Raw genomic sequence first — 23,648 nt, 5'->3', positions numbered from 1 at the left:
TGCCACACATGGTGATCCATCCTACATGCAGTCATCAAACCTAATCACTATTGGCAATGCCAAGAGTTGCATGTTGACAGAAGCTGTCTCCAGATAGGCTCTGTCAGAGCCTGAGAAATTCAGAGGCAAGTCCTTGCAGCCAAACACTGGACTGAGAATGGGGTCCCCATTGGAGGAGTTAGAGAAAGGACTGAGGTATGTGAGGGGATTTGCAACCTCATAGGAAGAATAGGATCAACCAACTAGACACCCCAAAACTCCCAGGGACTAAACCACCAACCAAAGAATACACATGGGGTGACCCATGTCTCCAGTCGCATATGTAACAGAGGACAGCCTTGTTGGGCAGTAATAGGAGGAGAGGTCCTTGCTCCAATGAAGGTGTGATGCTTCATTATAGTAGAATGCCAGTTTGGGGAGGTTGGAGGGAGTGGGTAGGTAGGTTGCGGGAGCACACTCATGGAGGCAGGGGTGTGGGGATGGAATAGGGTTTTTTTGGGGGGAGGAGAAACCAGGAAAGGGGATTATATTTGAAATGTAGATAAAGAGAATGTCCAAGAAAAAAAAAGAAATGGTCATTCTACCAAAAGTATTCATTAGATTCAGTGTGATCAACATCAAAATTCCAGTACAGTTGACAGATCTTGAATGGACTAATCTCAACTTCAAATGAAAGTAAACACACACACACACACACACACACACACACACACACACACACACACAGAGGGAGAGAGAGACAGACAGACAGAGAGACAGAGACAGAGACAGAGACAGAGACAGAGAGACAGAGACAGAGAGAGAGAGAAAACTGGATATCTAAAACACTGTGATATACTAAAAGCATGGTATTGTCACAAAACAGACACAGTGATAAAAAGAATTGGCCTGATAAGCCAGACACAAATTTACATACCTATGGTAGATTTCATCAAATGTCTGCATGCAGGAGAATTAAAATAGGTTTATACTTATCACCCTCTACAAAACTCAACTACAAATGCAACAAAACTACAATAAGTCAGATATACTCAATATGATGGGAGAGTATGTAATGAATAACCTTGAACTCACTGACAGAAGAGAAAGCTTTCTGAACAAGACTCTATTAGTGAAAGTGCTAACACCAAAATTTAATAAAAATGGGACCTCCTTAAACCAAGAAGATATACATGACAAAAGACACTGTCATTAGGCAAATCAAGAACCTACAGAATGGGAAAAGATATTTAACCAACAATACATTCTATAGAGGACAAATGTACAAAGTACATAAAAATAAAAAAATTGGTTTTTAATAAAAATATGCAAACTTTTTCATTCTCTATGAAAATCAGTATGGAGGTTCCTCAGAAAGTTGGAAATCAATTTATCTCAAGATCTAGCTATACCATTCTTCAACATAAACCCAAAGCATATTTCATCATATCAGAGAGAGACTTTCTCTACCATATTTAATGCTCCTCTATTCCCAATTACCAGAAAGTGGAAATGAACTAGATGCCTCTCTAAAGAAGAATGGATGAATAAAATTTGATAGTTTACATATTCCAATATTACACAGTTGTTAAAGAAAATGGCATCATGTAATTTGCAGGCAAATGATGGAACTGGAAAATAAACATCCCAAGTGAGGTATCCTCGACCCAGAAAGACAAGTATGTCCTATATCACCTACACATGGATATTAGCTGTTAAGCAAATGATAACCAAGCTTCACTGAATGTATAGAATAGACACAATTAGACTTTTAAAACATGGAGATAATTTCTATATGGAAAAATATGATTTATCTTTTGCAAGGCAGAGATTTTCCTACTTACTGAAAAATTAGGTTAAATCTGGACTTTAAATAATGTTGTTTTGAAAGGGATTGATCTCTAATAGGTAATCCGAAGCTTGATAGAAAAGAAAATATAGAATTAAACATAGGTTCTTACATTTAGCCAGAAGCAGCATATCATGGAAGACATATTCCATTGAACTTCTCATACAAAATCAGATTAATATAAGCTGACTATATCATCACTTAACTGTTTTTTCTCTTGATATAATCATTATCAACACCATACTCCAGAATGTCCTTCTACATGCCTGATGTGCCGGTTATGGCAGGATTACTGAATTTATGAAACTTTATAGTATTTTATTAAGTGGAGCTTCAGTTAATTACAAAAGTACAAAATTATAATTCATTTAAATTACTTTTAAGATATGTTACCATATTCTATGACTAAGGGAGTGCTAATATTTTTATAAATTATTTTAATTTTTATATAAAAGTATGGCACACATGGAGCTCTCTATGAAGACCAAAAGAGGATGCAGGGTGAGTTGAAGATAGGGTTATAAGATGTGTGAGCCACCAAAAGTCAACAATAGGAACCAAATCTAAGTCCTTTGGACAGGCAGGAAATGCCTAGACAAGATAACCTATGGATGTTAATCTTTGGGCACAAACTAGGAAAATCAAGTTTCCTGAGAATTTCAAAAGTAAATGCTGGTCTTGTATTTCTTCTGTTTTTTTTTTTTACTGTGTTTTGTTTTAAAAAAACTTGACTAAGACCAAACAAATTGGGTATAAGTTCAAATACTTTGAGTTATTTAGTAATAATAATCTAATTAATTTATTAGGTTAATAATTTTAATTTACAAATTAATTAGATTAATCTAGGCTTTGCTCTATAAAATTTACTATATATTGATAGCTGTGTGTCCTCCTCTGTATCCTTCAAAGCTGTCTGACTTCACAGAAGTGTGTGAAGGTTTCTGATTCTATGTCAGGAAAGCACATTACAATTTAAAGTTCCTTGTGATTTTGTGTCTATTCAGCTCTAAGGTTCTCAGTGTTAAAGAAGTCTCCATGCTACCTTTTTCATAAGGAACCTTAGGTTGAAAAAATAAGAATTGACAATTTTTGAAGATTCAAATGCATTTCACAATATTTTAAATCAATATCTTCTTATACACGTCTGTCTAACCATCTGTCTGCCTGTCCATCTGTCCATCCATCCATCTGTCCATCCATCCCTCTCTATCTATCTATCTCTCTCTCTATCTATCTCTATCTATCTGTCTGTCTGTCTGTCTGTCTGTCTGTCTGTCTGTCTATCTATCTATCTATCTATCTATCTATCTATCTATCTATCTATCTATCTATCCTATCTATCTATCCATCCATGTATGTGTCTTCTAGCTCATCTATATCATATAGGTATATCTACATCTATATATATATTTAAAGTTGTGAAAATGTTATTCATTACAACACTTGTGGTTCCACCTGTGTACAAAAATTATGTTTAAAAGCCACAGGGAGAGTAAATGAAATGCACGTGTCACTTTGCCAGATGACATGTGCCTTAGAATATTGACATCACAATGGTCCTTCAGCCTGACAACTACAGAATCCTGAGACTTCAGTAGTTTTCTAGCCACTGTAGTCACCAGTTTGGTGTCTAGAGGCAGGAAGGCAAACGAAAATTTCACATTGTTTGATAAGTTCTTCATCGCAGGCTTTACTAAAAAGGTATATATTTATATAATTTGATTCTCATGATAGACTTATGGTATCATGAAGTGTTCTGTCTTGATTATTCAAGATCATATGAAATAACTCAACTCAGCAGTGGTTTCTTGATAGGGTAATCATTGTAGCAATATTCAGTACCAATGTTCTACAGAAACAAAGTTATCACATGGAGAGGGCTATATTTTGTGCTACATAGGAGATAAATTTCTGTAAAGTTTTAAAAACTGTACAAGTTAGAAGTGAGGATTATTTTATGCTAAATCCAATTACTTCACCCCCAATGACTGTAGATTTTTATTTTAAGAAACTGGTAAATCTAACCCACAATCTAAGAATTCTCTGGTTTTTAAGAAATTGTTATTGTTTCCAACACACATTGTGCTCTTTGGAATCTAATGCTCAGAATTTAACACTGACTCAGATGAGACATGCACAACTTTGATGACATGGTCATTAACTTAAAATTTTGTTCATGAAGCTGAGGTAGTACTATTTTTTAAACATATTTTTACAATATTGCTTGATGTGTGTGATGGCAACTATTGTCTGTTCTCCTTTTGATTCATGTGAGTCTTAAGTCCTTTCTAAGTGAAAGCTATGCCATTTCTGTACATATTCTTTGAAAGATGTAACATATATTATGGGATGAATTATAGTCACTTTGAGTAACTATATATTTTAAATATCCAAACTGAAAGAGCAGGGCACAATAAAGAAACCACCAAAACGGAAGCCACTCCCTTATTATAGGGAACAATTTTATTATGGATAAGAGAGAAAAATGTTCAGAGGCACATGGAAAATTTCAGAATATAGAAAACAGAAACAGGCTTGACCAAGTCTGGGAAAAGACAAGGAAGACTATCAGAAGAGAGAATGGAGATAGCTTGGTCACGGAAAAGGACTCACAAAGAGAGGAAGGGGTTCTAGCACATGTTAGGAGTTAGTATAATGAAGAAGGGGATGAGGATGTTGGAAAATGTCTGTAACCTAGATGTGGGATTTTAAATTTATACCAAGTATGATTACCCCCTTCAAGAATAAAGAAGGTCGAATGGAAATTTATATCCTAATATGAACAAGTCAATGGAGAGCATTATGTCCCTTCTGCCAGAGTCAGGGGAAATGTCTACCTTTGCTAGACAAGACCAATTTCACAAATTTTTTGATGAATGCTTGTATTGTTTTCATTTTTCCTGTTGTTGTTCTTGTTGGTTTTTTTTTTGTTCATAACTATAAGGAATCTTTCTTTCCTGTATCTTGAGCTGGACCACGCCTGGCAATTCTGAGACTCTCCCAGAGACCTAACTGGTTTAAATCAAGATAACCTGATGATTTTCAGCACATCTACAATATTAGCTCACAAAGGTTTAGTTGTAGCATTTTCTCAGAGTATCATATCTGATATCTGACACAATATATATCTACATTAGGATTTATAAAAGTTTCAAAAAATCAGTTATAAAGTTGCAATGCAATAATTTTATTGGAGGGTATCACCACAAGTTTAGGAACTACATTCAAGTGTTGTAGCATTTAGAGTTTGAGAACCATTGCTCTATATCCTACCAACTACACTTCTTCAAACTATTCCCATGACACTTCTGAAAAGGGTCCCTCTTCTGGAAAGATCCTACTTCTTCAATATGTTCCCAGTAGTTCCCTTCATCCATGACATATTTTCTGTTACATTTTAAAGCTGTCTATAGCTCAACAGAATCATGCTTGGAAAACTTAGTCTGCATTTTAACACCGTTCACCCTTTGAAATACAGTATGAACATTGGTTTTTAACTTATCCACTGAGTACTTGTTCTCTAGGTGGAGCTCTGCATCAGGAGAATTGGTTTTTTTTCAATATGGATACGACTAAGGAGGAAGATGTAGGAGAAGAAAATCGAACCGTGGTTTGCCAAGGTGCTGCGGTTATCCAAAGAGGCTGGAAAAGAAAGAAACAATATCTGACCTTGTTCAATGACATTTTGGTGGTATCCAGTAAACTGTAAGTATACGCATCATGCTTTCCTTACTATAAGAGGCTACTCAGTGGAAAGGCCTTAAGTTACAAAACTGTTTATGACTTCCTTTATTTTTGAGATTATAATTACTTCACATTCTCCTTCCTTTTCCTCTTCCATGTCCTTTAACATCCTTACATATACTCCTCCTTATTCTCTTTTGAAATCATGGCTTTCTGGTTTTTTTATTACTCATTCTTAGACATTATTTCTATGTAAGCTAACATAAGATACACATATATAATAGATATGCATGGATACATTTATATGTACAGTTTCTAAGTACTTAAATATAACCTAATCAGTCAGTATAGTATTGCTTGTATTTGTGTTTTCAGGAATGTGTATTTGGTATTAGATAAGCAATCTAATTGACAATCCTAGGGGAGATTTCTCTTATTTTCAAGTTTCCTTAGTGGCATATACTTCTTTGAGTAGGATTGATGTTTACTGGACTACTCCTATATATTTCTCAATTTGTTTTGACACATTCTTTGGGCACATTTAAAAAACTAATTAATTAAGGTACTACTCTGCTGTTTGAATCTGGTGAAAGATTAGCGACAAGCTACCAAGGAGACAGTTATGCAGGCATGTGCCCACATTTCTAGCATTTTTTAAAACTAACTTAGGAGTATTACAACTGGTAATGAGAGCCTTGTGAACTATATAGTGACACATTTCTCTAAATAAAATATTAAACTCCTGATAAGCAGGAGCCTTCTTGCTTGGTGTTTACAAATAGATTACAGAAGCAAGATTGTTGGTCGTAAGGGGCTACACATGTAAGCCTCCTGACCTCATAGCTTCCAGATTAGCATGAAGAGACAGGAAGCAGCTTCTATCTCTCCACTATCAAGGGAAACTGCTGGCACTAAGTCTTGCTTGGTGATTCTGCAGACACTAGAGAAAACTGTTGTGATTGAACGAAACTGTGTACTTGGTTATATTAGAAATTATGACCATAGAGATGTTTTCTGGGACCACATCATGTATAATCTCCACTACTTATGATCACAGCCTTCTAGAATATGTGATGCTGGTATTGATACTATCAAGTAAATATCTTAAGTGGTGTTCTCATAAGTACATAAATTTATCAGACAGACATCAATAAAATAGTCTATTCCATTTTTGGGGGGACAGGGGTTAAATTTTCTGATCATCAGTGAATCATTTTCCAGAAGATCCATTTCACAGATTGTGAGAAAAATAAAATATTCAGGTGAGAGTTCTTCTATACATTATAAATACACCAACTGGGTACGTTTTTCTGGCAACCCTGATCAGTCATGTAAGCTCCTTCACAGAAAATGGTAATTAGTGTCTGAGGCAGGCTGAAAATAAAAGAATGGACTGGGTGTCTGTCAATCTGTCCATCTTTCTTGTTTTTTGTACACAACTCCCTTTCCACAGTGGGAAATCTTCACATTTTATTTTAAAAGATAGTAATCAACTCATCGGAAATGTAAAAAGAAATAAACTGATCACTTGCCATATAAGTGTAGTTGATGGAAGGAAGTAAACTTAACTTTGTGTTGAGAATAAAGGAAACGGAAATGGTTGGTTTCTTAAAGGCAGTACATGTGGTCCCTTCTGTCGTGTTGCAATTGTAATTAAAACTGTTTTTAGATTCTCATTCACATTATGGAAAGAAGTTTATCAAGTTTATAAGGAGTGATTATTGTTATTTCCATTTTCAAGGAAGATTATCTCTTATCAGACATTGGAATTAGAGGTTTCAGGTTCAAGCATTTCTTGGGAATTTTGAGATATATATATATGTATATATATGTATATATGTTTAAATGGTGAATATAAAATGTAAATATAAACATCTCATTGTTGAGACATGTGTGTATGTATATCTTGAAGTACATGTTGCATGACGGCTTGTATTTTAACTATAGTATGTTACATTAGATTATATGAGGAATCTTTCTTTGTAGTGCAATTAGTCTTCCCATGTTTTGAATATTAAAGGTTTATATACAGGATTTTTGAACCATGATTTATTCTTGTGATATTCTGTCCCCTGAATTTGAGAGGGAGTCATTATCTTCAGTTATGTAGCCACATATTAGCTCACGAGTATCTGAAGGAAAGTTCAATACCTAGGTTTACACAGCAAATGCACCAGATAATATTAGGTCCATCATTAAAAAAATACAAAAAAAAATCATGAGTGTGGGGAGGAGATCTGTCAGGAGATAGAATGGAAGGAAAAACTGACAAAAACAATCATCAAATGCATTGTATTTTAATGTAGAATTCTCGGAGAGCAAATTACTCAGAAAAAGAATGACAAAAGGAGAAAATTTATGCTTCAAAGATTATTGTTTCTTAAAAACACTTCTAATAATATCAGAATGCTTGATAGGAAGACATTATTCTAACTATTTGGCTAAATTATTGGAAAAAAGGATCGCCTTTTTGGTTACTTGTGTGATATGTACTTTGCAGGTTTTCTACAGGAGCTACTGGAATGAGGTTATTGACTTTCAGTACAGGGAGATAGACAACAGAAAATTAATTTTATTAAGTCAAACAATATTTTTGTTCTTATTCTGGAAAGATTTTTCCATGTAATTAATTAAAAAAATCTTGAAATAATTTCCTTTGTGTATTATGGGAAAAAAACAAAGCAATATAGTTACTCCTTAACTAAATCCAGGTAAGAAATATTGATACAGGTGGCTTTCTGTAAATGCCGCTGTGCTTAGATTTAGCAATGGATGTGTCGTTTTTTGCTCTGGGGCAGGAAGAACTTGGTTTTACCACAACACCAACTACAATGCAAATTAAACTAACAGATATTTGATTCTCTTTATAGAAATAAAAAATTTAAGATAAAACATGTCATTCCATTGGCTTACCTGTGGATTGGTGATGAAGTGGACGCATTCAGGTCAGACAACACTGCTGCTTCCAAGTCCATTTACCTATACTGGCCGATGGGACATGTTGTTGCCACCTTTCGGTAAGACCTAGAGTTCGGACCTGTGATCACAGGATGATAACTTCAGAAATTGTGGGTCAAATTAATGGAGTGTAATTCACTTCCCAGTGAATGAGTATACTCATTCTAATATTCTCCAATTAGAAAACAATAATCAGGCTATGGCTATTGGTGACCATTGAAGAGTGTGTATCTAGTAACTCCTTTCACCAAATGCTTTCATCATCCCAAAATGTTTGCAAAAATAGAATCAATCTTAGTCTGATTATGTACAGGATGCCAACTCAACTTTCCCCCTTCTATGACGATCCTAGATTTTCTCTACTCTTCATTATATCCATTTCCACATGTAGGTAGGTGCTTTATGGTTTTTTGTTTTGTTTTTGTTTTTTGTTTTGTTGTTTGTTTGGGTTTTTTTTTTTTGTTCTCCTTATATTTTTATTTGTTCAGGTTAGAGATTGCAGTTTAATTTCTGCTTGTCATTTCCTTAAGATCTACAAATTCTGCTCCCATATTAGTCCAGAACCTATCATCGTCTCCCACCAGGAAAGAGAGCATTCTTCTTCAAAAGGAGGGTGGGCAAGGCCAGGCAGTTCCCCAGAAAGCAAGAGCGGGTAACTCCCCACAAGGGAGAGGGCATGAGGACTAGCTTGACGGTTCTACTCCAAGGAAAACCCAGATAAACACTGGCAAAGGCAGGATGCTGGGGTATTCTCAAGTTGTCCCCACTTCCTGTTTAGCATTCTAGGGTTTGGAAACCTGCAGGATATACAGAAACAGTACAGCACTGAACAGAATCTGATGGCAGCATGAAGAAGCCAAGAAAGGCGCTGCATGGCAGTCCTCAGGCCTCCTTGACTCCCGCACAACAGGTTCTGTGTCCAGGTGTGCCTCCATGATCACACAGGTTATGCAGAAGGTTGCTAAGCATCAAAAGGAGAGCCATTTGCGTCACAGGACTGCAGAACAAGGTTCCCAAGAACAATATGACTAAAATACAAGGACCTGTTTTGCTCAAGCAGGTCCTAAGAGGCGGACCCCAAGGCCTGCAAGCTGTCTTGGACACCAGTGCTATCTTTGCCATTACTGCCACTGTCACCTCCAGCCAGGTTCTCCTGCTGATAGGCCTCTTCGGAACCAGGAAGTGTGCTACCCTGATTCTCCTTGGAACCGAAAACCACATATCTGCCTTTCTTCAGCACCAGTTGCCTTCTCAGCTCATCTGCCATCTGTGAGAGATCTCGCTTCAGAGCATACGCATCTTCGCCATCTGCATAGTACTTGGGCTCCACCTCACTAACCTGCAAGTTCAGGGTGTTGGAACAGAGGTGCAAGGCTGCTCGGTTGCTCTTCCTGGCATGCAGGGAGACATACTTTGCACTGAAGTTCTCCATCATGGCCTGGGAGGCCTGGTCCATTAGCTTCTTGGCCAGGCCAAAGCGTAGGTGGCAGCGCTTCACAGCCAGTGGGGTGATGTGTCCATGAGGGACATTATCAGGATCCTCTTCCACTTTGGCCAGAACATAACCCACAATCTTCCCAACCTCATCCTCAGCAATGTAGGAGAGCTGGGCCACGAGAGGCCATGATAGTAGTACTTCATCTGGTAGTTCTCGGGCAGGCAGAGCAGGTTGCAGTGTTGTATGTTTATCAGGTCATATGGTCGAGCCCAGCACTTGTTCATATTGGTGGCAGAAAAGTCTATCAGACTCGGGAGAATCAGAGAGGATGCCACAGAGCGCAAGCGACACCAGCACCATTTGCTTTAAGACACCTGGGTTATCCAAACGGAACTCATACAAGATGAGGAAGATCTCTCACTATCTTCCATTTCGTTTCGTCGATGCTGTACAGAACTTCATCTATCTTCATGCAAGTGGGGTCCTAGTCGTGTCCGAAGTGAATGACAACCACGCAGTCCTCCTCTGAATGGATTGCCTGGTCTACCTGCCAGCCATTGTGTAGATGCGGAAGCATGGACAACATCTTGAACGCGCTTGCGCAGCAGGACCTCGCGAGCTACCTCTAACCTCGTGTGAGCCCACAGGGCCGGAGCAACAGGCCCTCCACCCAGCACAGCGCGCTTTATGTTTTGATCTGCGATGTTCAAGACTCCACGAGGTCCATGGGGCAGGACAGAGGTGCATTGTCTTCTTAGAAGAATATGGACAGGACAAGATCTTATTTATCCTAGACATTCTTCTTCCCAAAATGATCTGATTTTATCTGTGTCTTAAAAGTACACAGATCTATCGCTTCCCAGTAATATTGTGTAGTATAATTAAATTTGAAAAATACTTTATATACTCCCACGTTTTCTTAAACATTAGTATTTTAATTGAGTGATGAAAAGTTACTCATGCAATACTCAAGTATTTGAATGTCTCTGTAGCAGAATATCACTGGTTTTTATAGTCAATTAAAAAGGACTGGTGTCACAAGACCATCAGAGTCAGGTATAATTTTCTGAGTTCAGGAAAATTTCAAATTTGCATTCTAATCTTTCATGAGAAGGTGTGCTCATGGCATATTGATATTATATTGAGTGTAGTTGATGGAATCACAGAGATTCTGTAGCATGTGCCTTCTGCTCTAATCAAACATACACCAAAATTCAAGTTGTTTTCCACGTGAAAAGTTCATGCATACTCCATATTTGAGCTCTTCATTCTTCTATCCAAATTCTTAGTGTCATCACACAGTTGACTCAAATAACACAAACATAGTTTTATGAGCATTCTAGGCTCTGTGACTTTGCTCTTTACCTGGAAAAGCATTTGTCATAGACTCTGACAAAAGAGAAGATCACCTTTTGTTCTCTGAATGTTTTCTATTCCTCTAGTAAAATCTCAAAAGTTTGTTCTTTAATGCTTAGGGTTTCTCTCTTATCAAATATTATATTTAGGGATGGTAAAGTGTCACATAGCAGCACGACAGTACAAAAATTAGGTCATTTAGAGGTGGAATCATGTAGAGACTGACAAATATACCTATACCATAATTGATGACCACAGACGTAAGTTATTTTTATGCATAATAACCTTAATAATTTTACCATTTATCATGACTCTAATTTTTTTCAATTTCACAGTTCCATGGAACAGACCATTTGGTGGTATTTCTTTCTACAAAGGTATTTTACTTTTGTTAATATTTTAATTCCTTGGTGATATAGGAATGATATATATATATACGTATATATATTATATATATATTTGATATTCTGTCTCGAAATCAGTTAATTAGATGGTCAATGGAAAATGCTTTGCATTCTCCTGTCCATTCCTTATTTTATTTAATTTGGTGGAAGTTCTGCATTTATTATTTCCTCTTTGTATTAGAGTAAACAGTACTCTCAAGTCTTATTTTAAATTCCACTAAGATATCACTCTGGCATGCACATTCCAACCATCTGCTGCTTCCTCCTTTGAGGTCAAGCAAATTTCTATCCTTCTGTTTGTTTCAGGCACATCATTTTGAGGACTGGCTATACTACTTAGGTCAATGTGTTATTACCTGACTATATCTGTTTCTGAAACATTTTTGAGTATTCACCAGTCGAATGGTGAATATTGCTGAACTTATTTCCTTATATTGAAAGCTAAGATGATCCTGAAAAAATATTAACAGCGATTAGCTTGAAATATGCTCCTAATTAATCTTGCTGTATTGTATATTTTTGTTGCATTTCACAGATCCATTCGTGAAGCCAAGAAACACAACAAAATGGGACTTCCCATGCAGATATTCACTGAGGACATTGCAGGCTGTGACACTGTATGTGAATACAAAACCAAAATAATATTCCATGTTCATGACTAGGAGAGAGACAGTTTGTAAAGTAATGGAAGATGGAGACATAAGAAGAGCATGGATGGGGAGAGCGGGACAGAGGGAGAGAGGGACAGAGGGACAGAGAGACCGAGGGAGAGAATTTAGACAGTATTGCGTGGAACTAATTAAATTATTTTACATTAAATTATATTACATTATATCTGTAGTCAATGCAGACATAGGACTCTCATATGTGATGTGTAGAGAGCAACATGAAACAAGACTGATTCACGTACTAGAGATCCAAAAGAGAAGAAATACTGTTTGTTATATCACTGAAAATTGAACCAAATATTTCCAACAGCATATATTTCCAAGTGAAGTATTATTACTACAATTAAACTGCCCCTTCCTGAGTCCTTATGGCTTATATATAGACTTGTGTGTTGTTTCCACTATTCCTTATTCATTTTAAAATATTTATGACTAGTAAACAATTTTTATTATATAATATTATCATAAAGCATAACATTTTCTCTCCATTCCTAAGTGTTCAATGATATATTAGCTCTTTATCTCCATTCTGTGCTCTTTCTCTAAGTCTCTTACTATGCATCCTTATACCTTCCTCTGAATACCAGCTACAAAGTCATGGCTTTCATCCTCATGTTTATGTAAATAATCTAGTCATAATCTAGTCATGAGGGTATCTTTGCACGTGACTTCTGTTCAGAAATTACCTTTATAAATTTAACAGAGGTGTGTGTGTGTGTGTGTGTGTGTGTGTGTGTGTGTGTGTTCATCTTTGTGTATGGTGTTTAGGATAAAACTCACAACCTCACAATACTATACAGTAGTTCTATCATTGAGATAAACATAAATATCTATTGAATAATTGTCTATTTTTCTCAGGCTCATATTATTGTCCACTTTCCTGTATTGGGTTTAGCGCAGATCAAAAATGTAACTACTATGTAACATGTAGAGCATTGAAGACATTTCCTGCTGTAAAGCAGAATAGACTGTGACTCAGGGATCACAACCTCTCTGCCTTTCATAAATGCTAATGGGTACAAAATGGACCTAGAGTTAGTGTTCTAACATGTCACTGTGGACACTGCACTAGACTTACAAAGGGGACTATAATGAAGATATTTTAGATCACCAAGCAATTTCTTACTCATACCAGGTCCACGTTACACAAAACAGTATTTAAATATAGTATAAAATAGATTTTGAGTCAGTGACATAAATCAGGGAACACTCATTAGCTTGGCTGAACCATATGTGTCCTCAGGACAGAGAAGAGCAGAAGAGCAGAACGTCCCACAGGGAAATGGTCTCTTGCCTCTGCTGTTTGACTTCAGCTGTGGCAAATGCTCAGCGTTGTACACTTTTGTGACTTAGATCCATTTGCTTTAACATGAACATTTTTACTAATTCTCTCCCACGACTCTAGTGCTTTAATATTTTATCCTACCACAATTATTAAAAACCTTTCGTGTAGTTCAGAAGATTGGTAATAGATAATTTTTAACTTTTATTCATGTTATATGTTTATTTCCTTTTTGTCTTTGAAGAGATATTATCAGATCATCAAAACATTCTTCTACCTTTCTTAAATATCTTCCCTTATTTTCTTTCTCCATATTCTCTAGTCAGTATTCAGAAATAATTCTTCATATGTATATTATATATATCAATTTCTTATTAGTTTTCTTTGATATTTTTGTTTCTACTTTAGCCTTTTCTTTAATAGTTTGAAAATTCTTTGAATCATCAATGTATTTCATTACACTTAAGATAAACCTGTAAAGTTTTTCTATGGATAAATTAGGAAAATGTTTTAATCCTATTTTTATATTAGGATTTTCCACCTAATTTTTGTTTTTTCTTTACTCTTAAGATTGAATGTAGATCCCTCAGACACTGCTTATATTTTAAAATAGGTAGATGCAGATGATTTTAGAATTATCTTTACTCGATAATTTCATGTAAGTATAGAAATGCCAAATCACCTGCACAATCACAAGATATCCCCAAACCTTTCCCTATATTCATGTTCTTTCCCTTTCTTGACTTTAATAATTACCAATGTATAAAATATCGACTTTTGGTCTTAGCATTGTATAGAAAACAACTGCACTGTCCTCATGAGTCAATGCTTATGCCATGGCTAGGGGACAGCATTTTACTACATGCCTCCATGATTTTAGTAATCTGTTTTAAAATTCATACCTTGCTAGTGATAGTATCACCTCACTGTTTCACATTTAGTCTATTAATATGTAATTTCAATATTTACAGTTATTATTTCTATCTGAAGATATAGGCAAATATATTTACATTAAATGTTTTATTTGTCTTTGAACAATTAAAACATTTTATTCCTCATAGAAGGAGCATGAGAACTATTCTAAGGTTGATCTTCTCTCTTAAGAATTGTTTACATTTCTGTGGTTCATCATGAGTCAAGAAATATTTTAGTACATATAATAAAACTACCAGTTCTATTTTAACTTTCATGCTTTAAAAATGTTATTTGTAGAAATATTTTATTTAAAAAGTCTCTTTGTCTTGAAATCTGTTTTACAAAGAAAATCACCATCAGAAAGAGATGTACACATCTTTGCAATCATTAATTAGACATTAATATGTTTCTAATGCTCTGAAAACAAAATATTTTTCAATAATGTGAAATAAAGTCTTAAAATTATACCAATGTTTTCAGATATTCATCAAAATATCAGAAGCTTTACTTTTCTTTAAATGTTCTATGCTTACGTGTTTGTGTGTGTCTGTCTCTCTGTGTGTGTGTGTGTGTGTTCCTATGAGTATGTGGTTTATGAATATATGTACATATTTCAATGTGCCATATTGGTGTAAGAAGGAAACTTGCAGGTGATTATTTCCTTCTGGGATGTATGATTTCTGAGCCCTGATCTATATTTTCACCCATAGGCGATTAATTTTACATTCTGAACAAAACCTTAAATTTGTTCCTTTCTTGTTACATTCCAACCACAAGATCAGAGCTGTTTTTTTTTCATATTCTAAGATGCTTTTGCATAATTGTTAGCCTCTGCATAAAAAGATACAAAGTCAGTTAGTATAAGTTGTCCTTCTCATAAAATTCTACTACGCTGACATGTGACATTGGGGTCTTGGATGAATCATCAGAAGCACTCAAACATATGCACAAACACAGACACACACATACACACACACAGCCACACGCACATGCACACACAGACACTTACTCATATTATTTTCAAAGTAATACATTATGCATAGCAGTTGATTAATAAAAAGTAAAAATTAAAAAATAATGAATGAAACCTCTGTAAAAGAGATGGCTTGTGAAGTGGTTTTCTTAGGTTTGGGTTCAAGGTTGTTATGGATAGGGAAAGAGCACATGTGCTGTGTTTCTTATTTAAGGGACTGTTTCTTAGATACTTACAATCCTCATCAAAGATAATTGATAATAAAGATACTAACTTCATAAAAATATACTTATCTACTCACTGTCTGGTTATTTATTAGATTTCCAGTACATCAGTGGTTTCTTGTCCGATTACTATGCTTTGATTTCATGCTATATTCTTGCTGCTGTCTTCCTAGGTCTCTGGAGCAGATTCTAAATGTGAGAGGCAGTAGAGAGCTAAACAAGTACCTTGTTTTTTCCTGGGAGTGTTAAGAAATGGCGTCTTGTTTCTAAAATATTCATTTTGGATCCCTAGATCTATCACCATAAAAGAATTCAACACTCTATATCTGTATGCCATCTAAGTATTTACAAACCCTGATATGATAAGAGTGCTCACTAATTTTAATTTTTATAAAAATAATTGTGCTGCTTCCCAACCTCATTTTCCTAGAACTGTGCATATGAAGCACATGGGAGTAAGGCTGTAATAATGGAAGTCCAGTTGGAGAGGAAGCAAACGTCTCTGCTCTCTTTTTAAGTGTCCTCCCTGACTACGTTCTGCCATAATGAAAGAGAAATCAGGATGCTGAGCTCTAGCACCCATGGCTTCTCAGTCACCCTTTATCATACACAACCTGTTACAGTTATGTTTGATTTTTCAGTACCCAAGAACTAAATTCTAAAATAAATATGGTAGACTGAGTGTCTTCCAGACTTAGCCTATGGGAAGAAAATAAGTTATACATTAGAGGAGTTGTTACAGATTATAAATTGTAAATGAGTAGATCATATTAATTTTGTATTCATGAGCTTTCAGGTTATTTTATAGCATTTTTCTCTCTGCATTCTATAGCCTCTGTATGTAACAGCAACAAACTTTGATGTGGTAAATGACATAATCAGCAAGTTACTACCAATGATAAGAAAGCATGTAAGTTACTTTCAATCTATTTTGAGTTAAAATTGAATTTTGCTTTTGAGATTCACATATGTGGAAATGTGTAAATACAGATGAAATTTGATCATGATACATTTACAAATCATATTTTACAAATGCCTCTTTTTTAGTCAGAAGTTATTGAAGACATAAAAATAGTCCTTTGAGTGACATTTTTTCTTGAATTTGTGTCTAGTTTTATGTGAAATGAAACTCATAGCCCAATGGTTTGAGCTGTATGTGTAGTTTCACTAGATAATACATATCCACTGTAATAAATTGTGATTAATTTGTCATATGCTCACACCTAATTTAAAGGATGCCAATGTTAGAGGGAATATTTTTCTTTCTTTCTTTTTCTTTTTTAAATTAGACTATACTGCCTATTTGGTATGTAATTCTGTAGTCTTTCCCATTTCTTCTTGTTTTTATTTCTCTTGTGTGGATGTGTAAGTGTACATGTTCTAGTGTATTTATTTTTAACTTTTAATAAATCTTTAATGAATGAGTCTACATTTCTATGTCTTTTCTGCATACATATCTGTGTATATATTGTCTTTCTATTTTTAAATGTGCATGTGTATCTCTTTGTAACTGTGTGTGTGTGTTTCTCTGTGTTTATGCATCCATGTCTTATCACTTTCTGTGAGTTTGTACAGTGAGAATCCACATGTCAGTCTGCCTCTCTGACTTTATGCCCCTCTACCTATGCCTCCCTCTCTCTCTCACTCTCTTTCTCTTTCTGTTTCATTACCACCTCTCCATGTATGTTGGGGTGTAAATGGGTATTTGGTGGTGTGTCTGCTTGAGTGCTTTTTGTCTGCTATTTTAACACTTAAAAACTCTATGTGACAATGTCATTGGTTTTAAATAGGAGTCTACAAGAAAATAAAATTAATAATAATTCCAGTTAGAGCCACTCCTAGAGGGTGCTCAATATTTCAACAGAATGTTCTATTTAGATGATTATTTCAAATGGATCCATAACACTGTGTGCAGTAGTTATGTTCTAGAACTTCTTTTCAGCATGAGGCCTATTTTCCAGGATAGACACATGTCCTTCATCTCCACAGACTGGACATCTCTCAATGAAAGCCAAAGTCTGTTTTCACTTCTAGGCACCCTCAAAGACTCTCTGTTTTTGACTCTTGTGTTCACTGTTGTCGAAGTTATCATATCATTTGAATGTTAACTTTGCTAAACTCATCCTAGCCACCATGAGTATATGCCTCTGTGGACACTAGGTTCTGTGCTCATGTTAAGTCGAAATTCAATATACCACACACAGTCTGCACAGATGTAAGAAATTTCATAATACTATTTGTCTTGGTTAGTGGTAATGGCTGAATGCAACTTCTTATTTTATTGTGGATCAGTAGATCAAGGCTCCCTCCAAGAGGAAAGGCAAGTACCCAAAGATTTTCTCCTGAAATCAGTCCCGTTTACTCAAACCTGTGGTCAGAGGAAATATCATTAATACTGGTTTAAATAATTTCCCTGCTAGAGAGCTAGAAATGGTAAGTAAAGGAAATTGCAAGACTCTTCAAGACTCTGATGTCAGTTTATTTGTGATGGTTGGTTCTTTTTGCCTCCCAGAACATTGAAGATTACCAACTGTGGTTCTGTCCTGGCCCTGGGAAAGCTCCAAGAGTACTCCAAGGTAATAACAGGGAAATCTAAGGAGGGACTAGCTGAGTTTGGTGAATCCTCACTATTTTCATTATTTAGTCTTAAACTTGAATAAACACTAAAGCAGAATGACTTAAATATAATTTCATTCATTTAAATCATAATTAATTACTAATATAACATTCAGATACAATTTAATACCTCATAAACAACAGCCTTAGAATGACAGGAATTTTTCTGTGCTTTCTGTTTCAGAAACAATTTTCCTGATAAGGCAAACAAAACAAAACTCTAGACATATTGTTTCTGGAGAAAACAATTTAAAAAAGTCATTTGGTGATCATTACAGAAACTCTTCCTAGCTATATATCTCAAGGGATTCCATCACTCACATGGTAGCTCACAACCGTCTATAACTCTGGTTTCAGGGGATCTAATTCCCACATCTGACCTGCACAGACACCAAGTCTAACAGGGAGATCAGGTATATATGTGAGCAAAAGACTTACACAGAGAAACAAGTTTAAATCTAAAATGTAAAATCTTCACTTTTTTATTTATTCCAAATTACATAGATTGTTTTGTAATAAATATTAGAAATATAGCCCTTTCTCCGAATCCATGTAAAATATTCAGTTCACATCTCCTATGACCAATAATTCTGCAACTGAATATGAAATCATATTCTGATTTCTGGAGACAACCTGACTTAATTACAGCTATTCTGTTTGTTGCCTTCTTTTCTTTCTCACTAGATTATTGCCAAATAAATAATAGTAATAAAATTATCAGAAAAGTTTGAATAAGAATTAAAAATTTGAGATCACCAAGTATTCTGGCAAAGCTGATCTTTTAAAAGCTACTGAAAATTTGAAGCTCTAACTGATAAAGTTGACCTTCATACCAGTGACATAAGTCTCTGCAGACTTAAGAGCACGCTCTCCCACTAATGCCAGATAAGAAAACATTCTCGTACGTAGGTGCCTGTGGCCTCTGAACAGCACATGTATGCTCTTTAGTTGGTGGCTCAGTCTCTGATAGCTCCCAGGGGTGCAGGTTGATATTGCTGGTCTTTCTATGATGTTTCCAATCCTTTCAGTTCTTTCAATTCTCCCAACTTTTCCATAGGGGTTGTTGACCTCAGTCCAATGGTTAGATGTAATATCTATATCTGTTTTAGTCAGCTGCTTGCAGGGCCTCTCAGAGGACAGCCATGCTAAGCTACTGGCTGCAAGTACAACATTGCATCAGTAATAATATTTGGGATTGGTGCCTAATAATGGGATGGATCCCAAGTTGAGCCTGTCTTCAGACTCTATTCCATTTTTGTCCTGCATTTCTTTTAGACAGGAGCAATTTGAGGTTGAAAGTTTTGTAGGTGTGTTACTGTCCCTATCCATCCACAGGTGTCCTGTCTGATTTAAAAAGGTGGTCTCTTCAAATTTTACATCTGCGTGATTTTGTGTTTTGGCAAAATTTCCTACCCTGACTCTTGGGAGCACACCTATCCCATGTCTCTGGGATATTCTAGAGGTTCCCACCAACCCCGAGTGCTGTATATTTCCATTCATTCTCTTGAGTACCTTGTCCTCTCTCATGTCTCTCCCATACCTGATCCTGACCGGTTCTCTTCTCATTCCACTCTCACACATATCTCTCCTTCCCTCTGCCTCCCATAGTTATTTATTTCCCTTTGCTAAGAGGGATTGAAGCATCCTTACTTAGGCTTTCCTTATGGTTTAACTTTTAGTGTCATGGATATTCTGTATATTTTGTGTAGTGTCACTGATTAATGAATATATACCATTCATGTCCTTTGGAGTCTGGGTTAGCTCACTCAGAATATTTTCTAGATCCATGCAATTGCCTGCCAATTTCACGATGTCCTTTGTTTTTAGTAGCTGAATAGTATTCCATTGTGTAAATAAACCATATTTTCTGTATCCATTCTTTGGTTGAAGGACATCAGGGTTGCTTCTTATTACGAATAAGGCTGCTATTAACATAGTGAGCTTGCATATTTGTGGTACTGTGGAGCATCTTTTGGGTATATGCCCAGGACCAGTATATCAGCATCTTCAGGTGCAACTATTTCCTGTTTACTGAGGAACAGCCAGATTGATTTCCAGAGTGGTGCTAGAAGTTTGCCATCCCACCAGCAATGGAAGAGCTTTCCCATTTCTCTACAATCTCACCAGCAAGTTCTGTAGTTCTGTTTCTATTTTGAGAATAGTTTAAGGAGTTTTGGTATTAGCTTTTATTTGAAAGTCTGGTAGAATTATGCACTGAATTATACATCATGCCCTAGTCTTTTTGTTACTGTTATTGTTGCTGGTTGTTTTTAATGAATTCTTCTAGTTTCTTAGGGGTTATGGGACTGATTAGTTTATCTGATCTTGATTTAACTTTGGTATGTGGTATCTGTCTAGAAAATCATCCATTTCATGTAGATTTTCAAGCTTTGTCAAGTATAGTCTTTTGTAGTAAAGCCTGATGATTTTTTTAAATTTCTTCAATTTCCATTATGTCTCTCTTTTCATTTCTGATTTTGTTAATTTGCATACTATTTCTGAGACTTTTAGTTAGTTTAGGTTTATGTGTCTTGTTGATTTTCTCAAAGAACGGAATCTTGGTTTTATGGATTCTGTTTCTAATTGATTTCAGACTTAATATTATTTCCTATTGTCTGCTTCTCTTTAGTGTGTTTTCTTATTTTTGATATGGGTTTTCATTGTGCTTTTAAGTTGCTAGTATAGGATATCACAATTATCTTTGTGAAGACAATTAGTGCTCATATTTTATTTTATGTATGCAGTGTGAAATATTTAAATTGCTTAATATGAAGCTAGAGGAGTGAAGTAGGATTCTTTTTTTTTTCTTCTTCTTCTTTTTTTTTTTTTTTTTTTTTTTTTGGAGCTGGGGACCGAACCCAGGGCCTTGCGCTTGCTAGGCAAGCGCTGTACCACTGAGCTAAATCCCCAACCCCGGTGAAGTAGGATTCTTATGATGTAAAAATATTATTGGTATTAATACTCCAACAGGCATGTCTTAAAACGGATAGAGAAGAATACAGCAAAAGTCCCCCTACATAGTGCATTCTTAGGTCTATATTCTCTAAACAAAGTGATACACTGAAAATTTTCTCCTCATTATTTTTAGAGTTTCAGCTTAATTTATTATAGTATCCCTGTAATAGTTCTAATGTTCTAGTATGTATAGTCTACATTATCCTGAAGAAGGAGGAGGAGGAGGAAGAGAGGAAGAGGAGGAGGAGGAGGGAGAGGGAGAGGAGGAGGAGGAGGAAGAGGAAGAGGAGAAGGAGGAGGAGGAGGGAGAGGGAGAGGAGGAGGAGGAAGAGAAGGAGGAGGAGGAAGAGGAGGAGGAGAAGGAGGAGGAGGAAGAGGAGGAGGAGAAGGGGAAGGGGGAGGGAGGACAAGGAGAAGAAATACAGCAAAGCATTCTAAAGCATTGTATCAGAAGGGTTGCCTATATTCAGTTACAGTAGTTACAATTCATGTTTTTTTTCTCATAGGGCATGAGTATCCACATGACATTAGAATGATAAATATTCAAAAGAACTTCAGTTCACGGGACTTAAGAAATTTTACAGCTTTCTGTTCCCTACATGGGGTAATCATGAAATACCTAAATGCTGATGTACATGGGAAATTCATCTTGAAGCCCAGAAACTCAGCAAGAAGCCAGCAGCAAAACAGTGAGTCTGCCATCTTCCTTTGGGTGGCTTTTCTTAGTTCCCATTTTAATTTGTCATAAAATATCGCAGCATACTATCATTTTCTTGCTTAGGAAAGGGGCACTGTAAAAAAAACCACACTAAAGCAGTATGTTTCAGGTCCATATTAAGGAAACTCTAAATTCCGATGTAAAGACTAATCTTGGTTATAGGGAGAACATTTCATTTTTCCCAGGCAGATATTTGCCATAAACTGGTATGCCAAGACATTGTGTACACACATTTTTGTCCCATTAGAATAAGCAGGTCTAAGACATGGATCGTGATATGTTCCCATCAAGTGGTTTCATGATTAGAGCACAAAATTACTTATGAACTATATTTTGACAATCTATTGCAATGAAATCTACATAGAAAAACAAGATGTATGGTGTTGAAGATAATTTGTTGCAGGCTTGACTAGAAATTATCTTAGGCTTGTAGCCCAGTCTCTAATCTCATTTCAAATCATATAACAAATATCTTTTAGACATATATCCAGATTCCTAATGGCTCTAACATTGATAGACTGGGGCTTTTTAATTATTTTTTCAAATGATAGAATACTATTATTATTTCTCCTTATAGTCTCCTTAAGGAGACTTTCTTGAAAACCTCCCACTTATACCCTTGATTTCTTTTAAACTTTGCTTTCTTATTTATTAATTTTATTTACATTTGAAATGTCCCATTCCTGGTCCCCCCACCAAGAATACCCCACCACATCCCTCTTCCCCTTTGCCTCTAAGAGGGTGCTCCCCCACCAACCTACCTACTCCCACCTTACCCCTCTAGCATCCCTCTTCTTTGGGGCATCAAGCCTTCACAGGAACAAGAACATCCCTTCCCACTGAGGCTAGACAAGACAGCCATCTCTTTACATATGTAGCAGGGACTGCAGACTGGCAATGTATGCTCTTGGGTTGTTGGCTAAGACCCTGGGAGCTCTGAGGGGTCAAGTTAATTAATATTTTTGTTCTTCCTATGGGGTTGCTATCCCTCTCTCCTCCTTCATTTCTTCCCCTAACTTTTTCATTGGGGTCCCAGGACTCAGTCATGTGGTTGGCTGAGAGTATCTGCATCTTTCTCTGTCAGAAGCTGGTAGACTCTCTCAAAGGACAACCCTGTCAGGTTCCTGTCTGCAAGCATATCATTTCATCATCAACACTGTCATGGTTTGGTGTCTATGGATGGGATAGATCAGATGTTGAGGCAATCTCTGGATGGTCTTTCCTTCAGTCTCTGCTTGAATTTTTGTCCATGCATTTTCTTTAGACAGAAACAATTCTGAGTCAAAAATTTTGATATGTGTTTTGGTATACATATATATAAACACACACACACACACACAACATACACACACACTCAGACATCTTTGTCCATCTATCTAATATTACTTGTGATTTCAGCCCTCATAATTTTGCATTAGATAGCCAGGCAGGCAATATGTTTTTTTTTTACAGTGACGAAGACTATTTTATATTGTGTTATATGACTCATTTGTTTACTTTTAATTTATTTGTTTTAAGTAACATATTTAAAATTGTATTATAGTCCAATATTCTAAAAGAAAACTCAGAAGCGAAAAAGAAACTTAATTTCAGCTCTGAACTGACACTGTAGTGCACACTCATGTATAT

The 23,648-nt window shown here is 36.0% G+C and overlaps 1 protein-coding gene and 2 pseudogenes across 1 annotated transcript in view; 1 reads left to right on the top strand and 2 right to left on the bottom strand.

Moving 5' to 3' along the window:
• Positions 1–3,421: 3,421 nt before the first annotated feature.
• On the bottom strand, positions 3,422–10,192 carry LOC134481251 (N-alpha-acetyltransferase 11-like; annotated as a pseudogene).
• The window catches only part of Ralbp1l1 (ralA binding protein 1 like 1), a 42,530-nt gene continuing 24,272 nt past the window's right edge, over positions 5,391–23,648 (top strand). Inside the window, 7 exon segments of the mRNA XM_056984758.2 lie at positions 5,391–5,533; positions 8,383–8,529; positions 11,600–11,641; positions 12,204–12,285; positions 16,563–16,640; positions 18,243–18,306; positions 21,808–21,990. Of these exon segments, the coding sequence (XP_056840738.2) occupies positions 5,391–5,533; positions 8,383–8,529; positions 11,600–11,641; positions 12,204–12,285; positions 16,563–16,640; positions 18,243–18,306; positions 21,808–21,990 (739 nt within the window).
• On the bottom strand, positions 10,169–10,494 carry LOC134481252 (thioredoxin-like protein 4A; annotated as a pseudogene).

Source organism: Rattus norvegicus, chromosome 12 (genome assembly GCF_036323735.1).
Source record: "Rattus norvegicus strain BN/NHsdMcwi chromosome 12, GRCr8, whole genome shotgun sequence".
Taxonomy (NCBI): domain Eukaryota; kingdom Metazoa; phylum Chordata; class Mammalia; order Rodentia; family Muridae; genus Rattus; species Rattus norvegicus.
The sequence above is the reverse complement of the archived record's forward strand: the minus strand, read 5'-3'. Positions and strand labels throughout refer to the sequence as shown.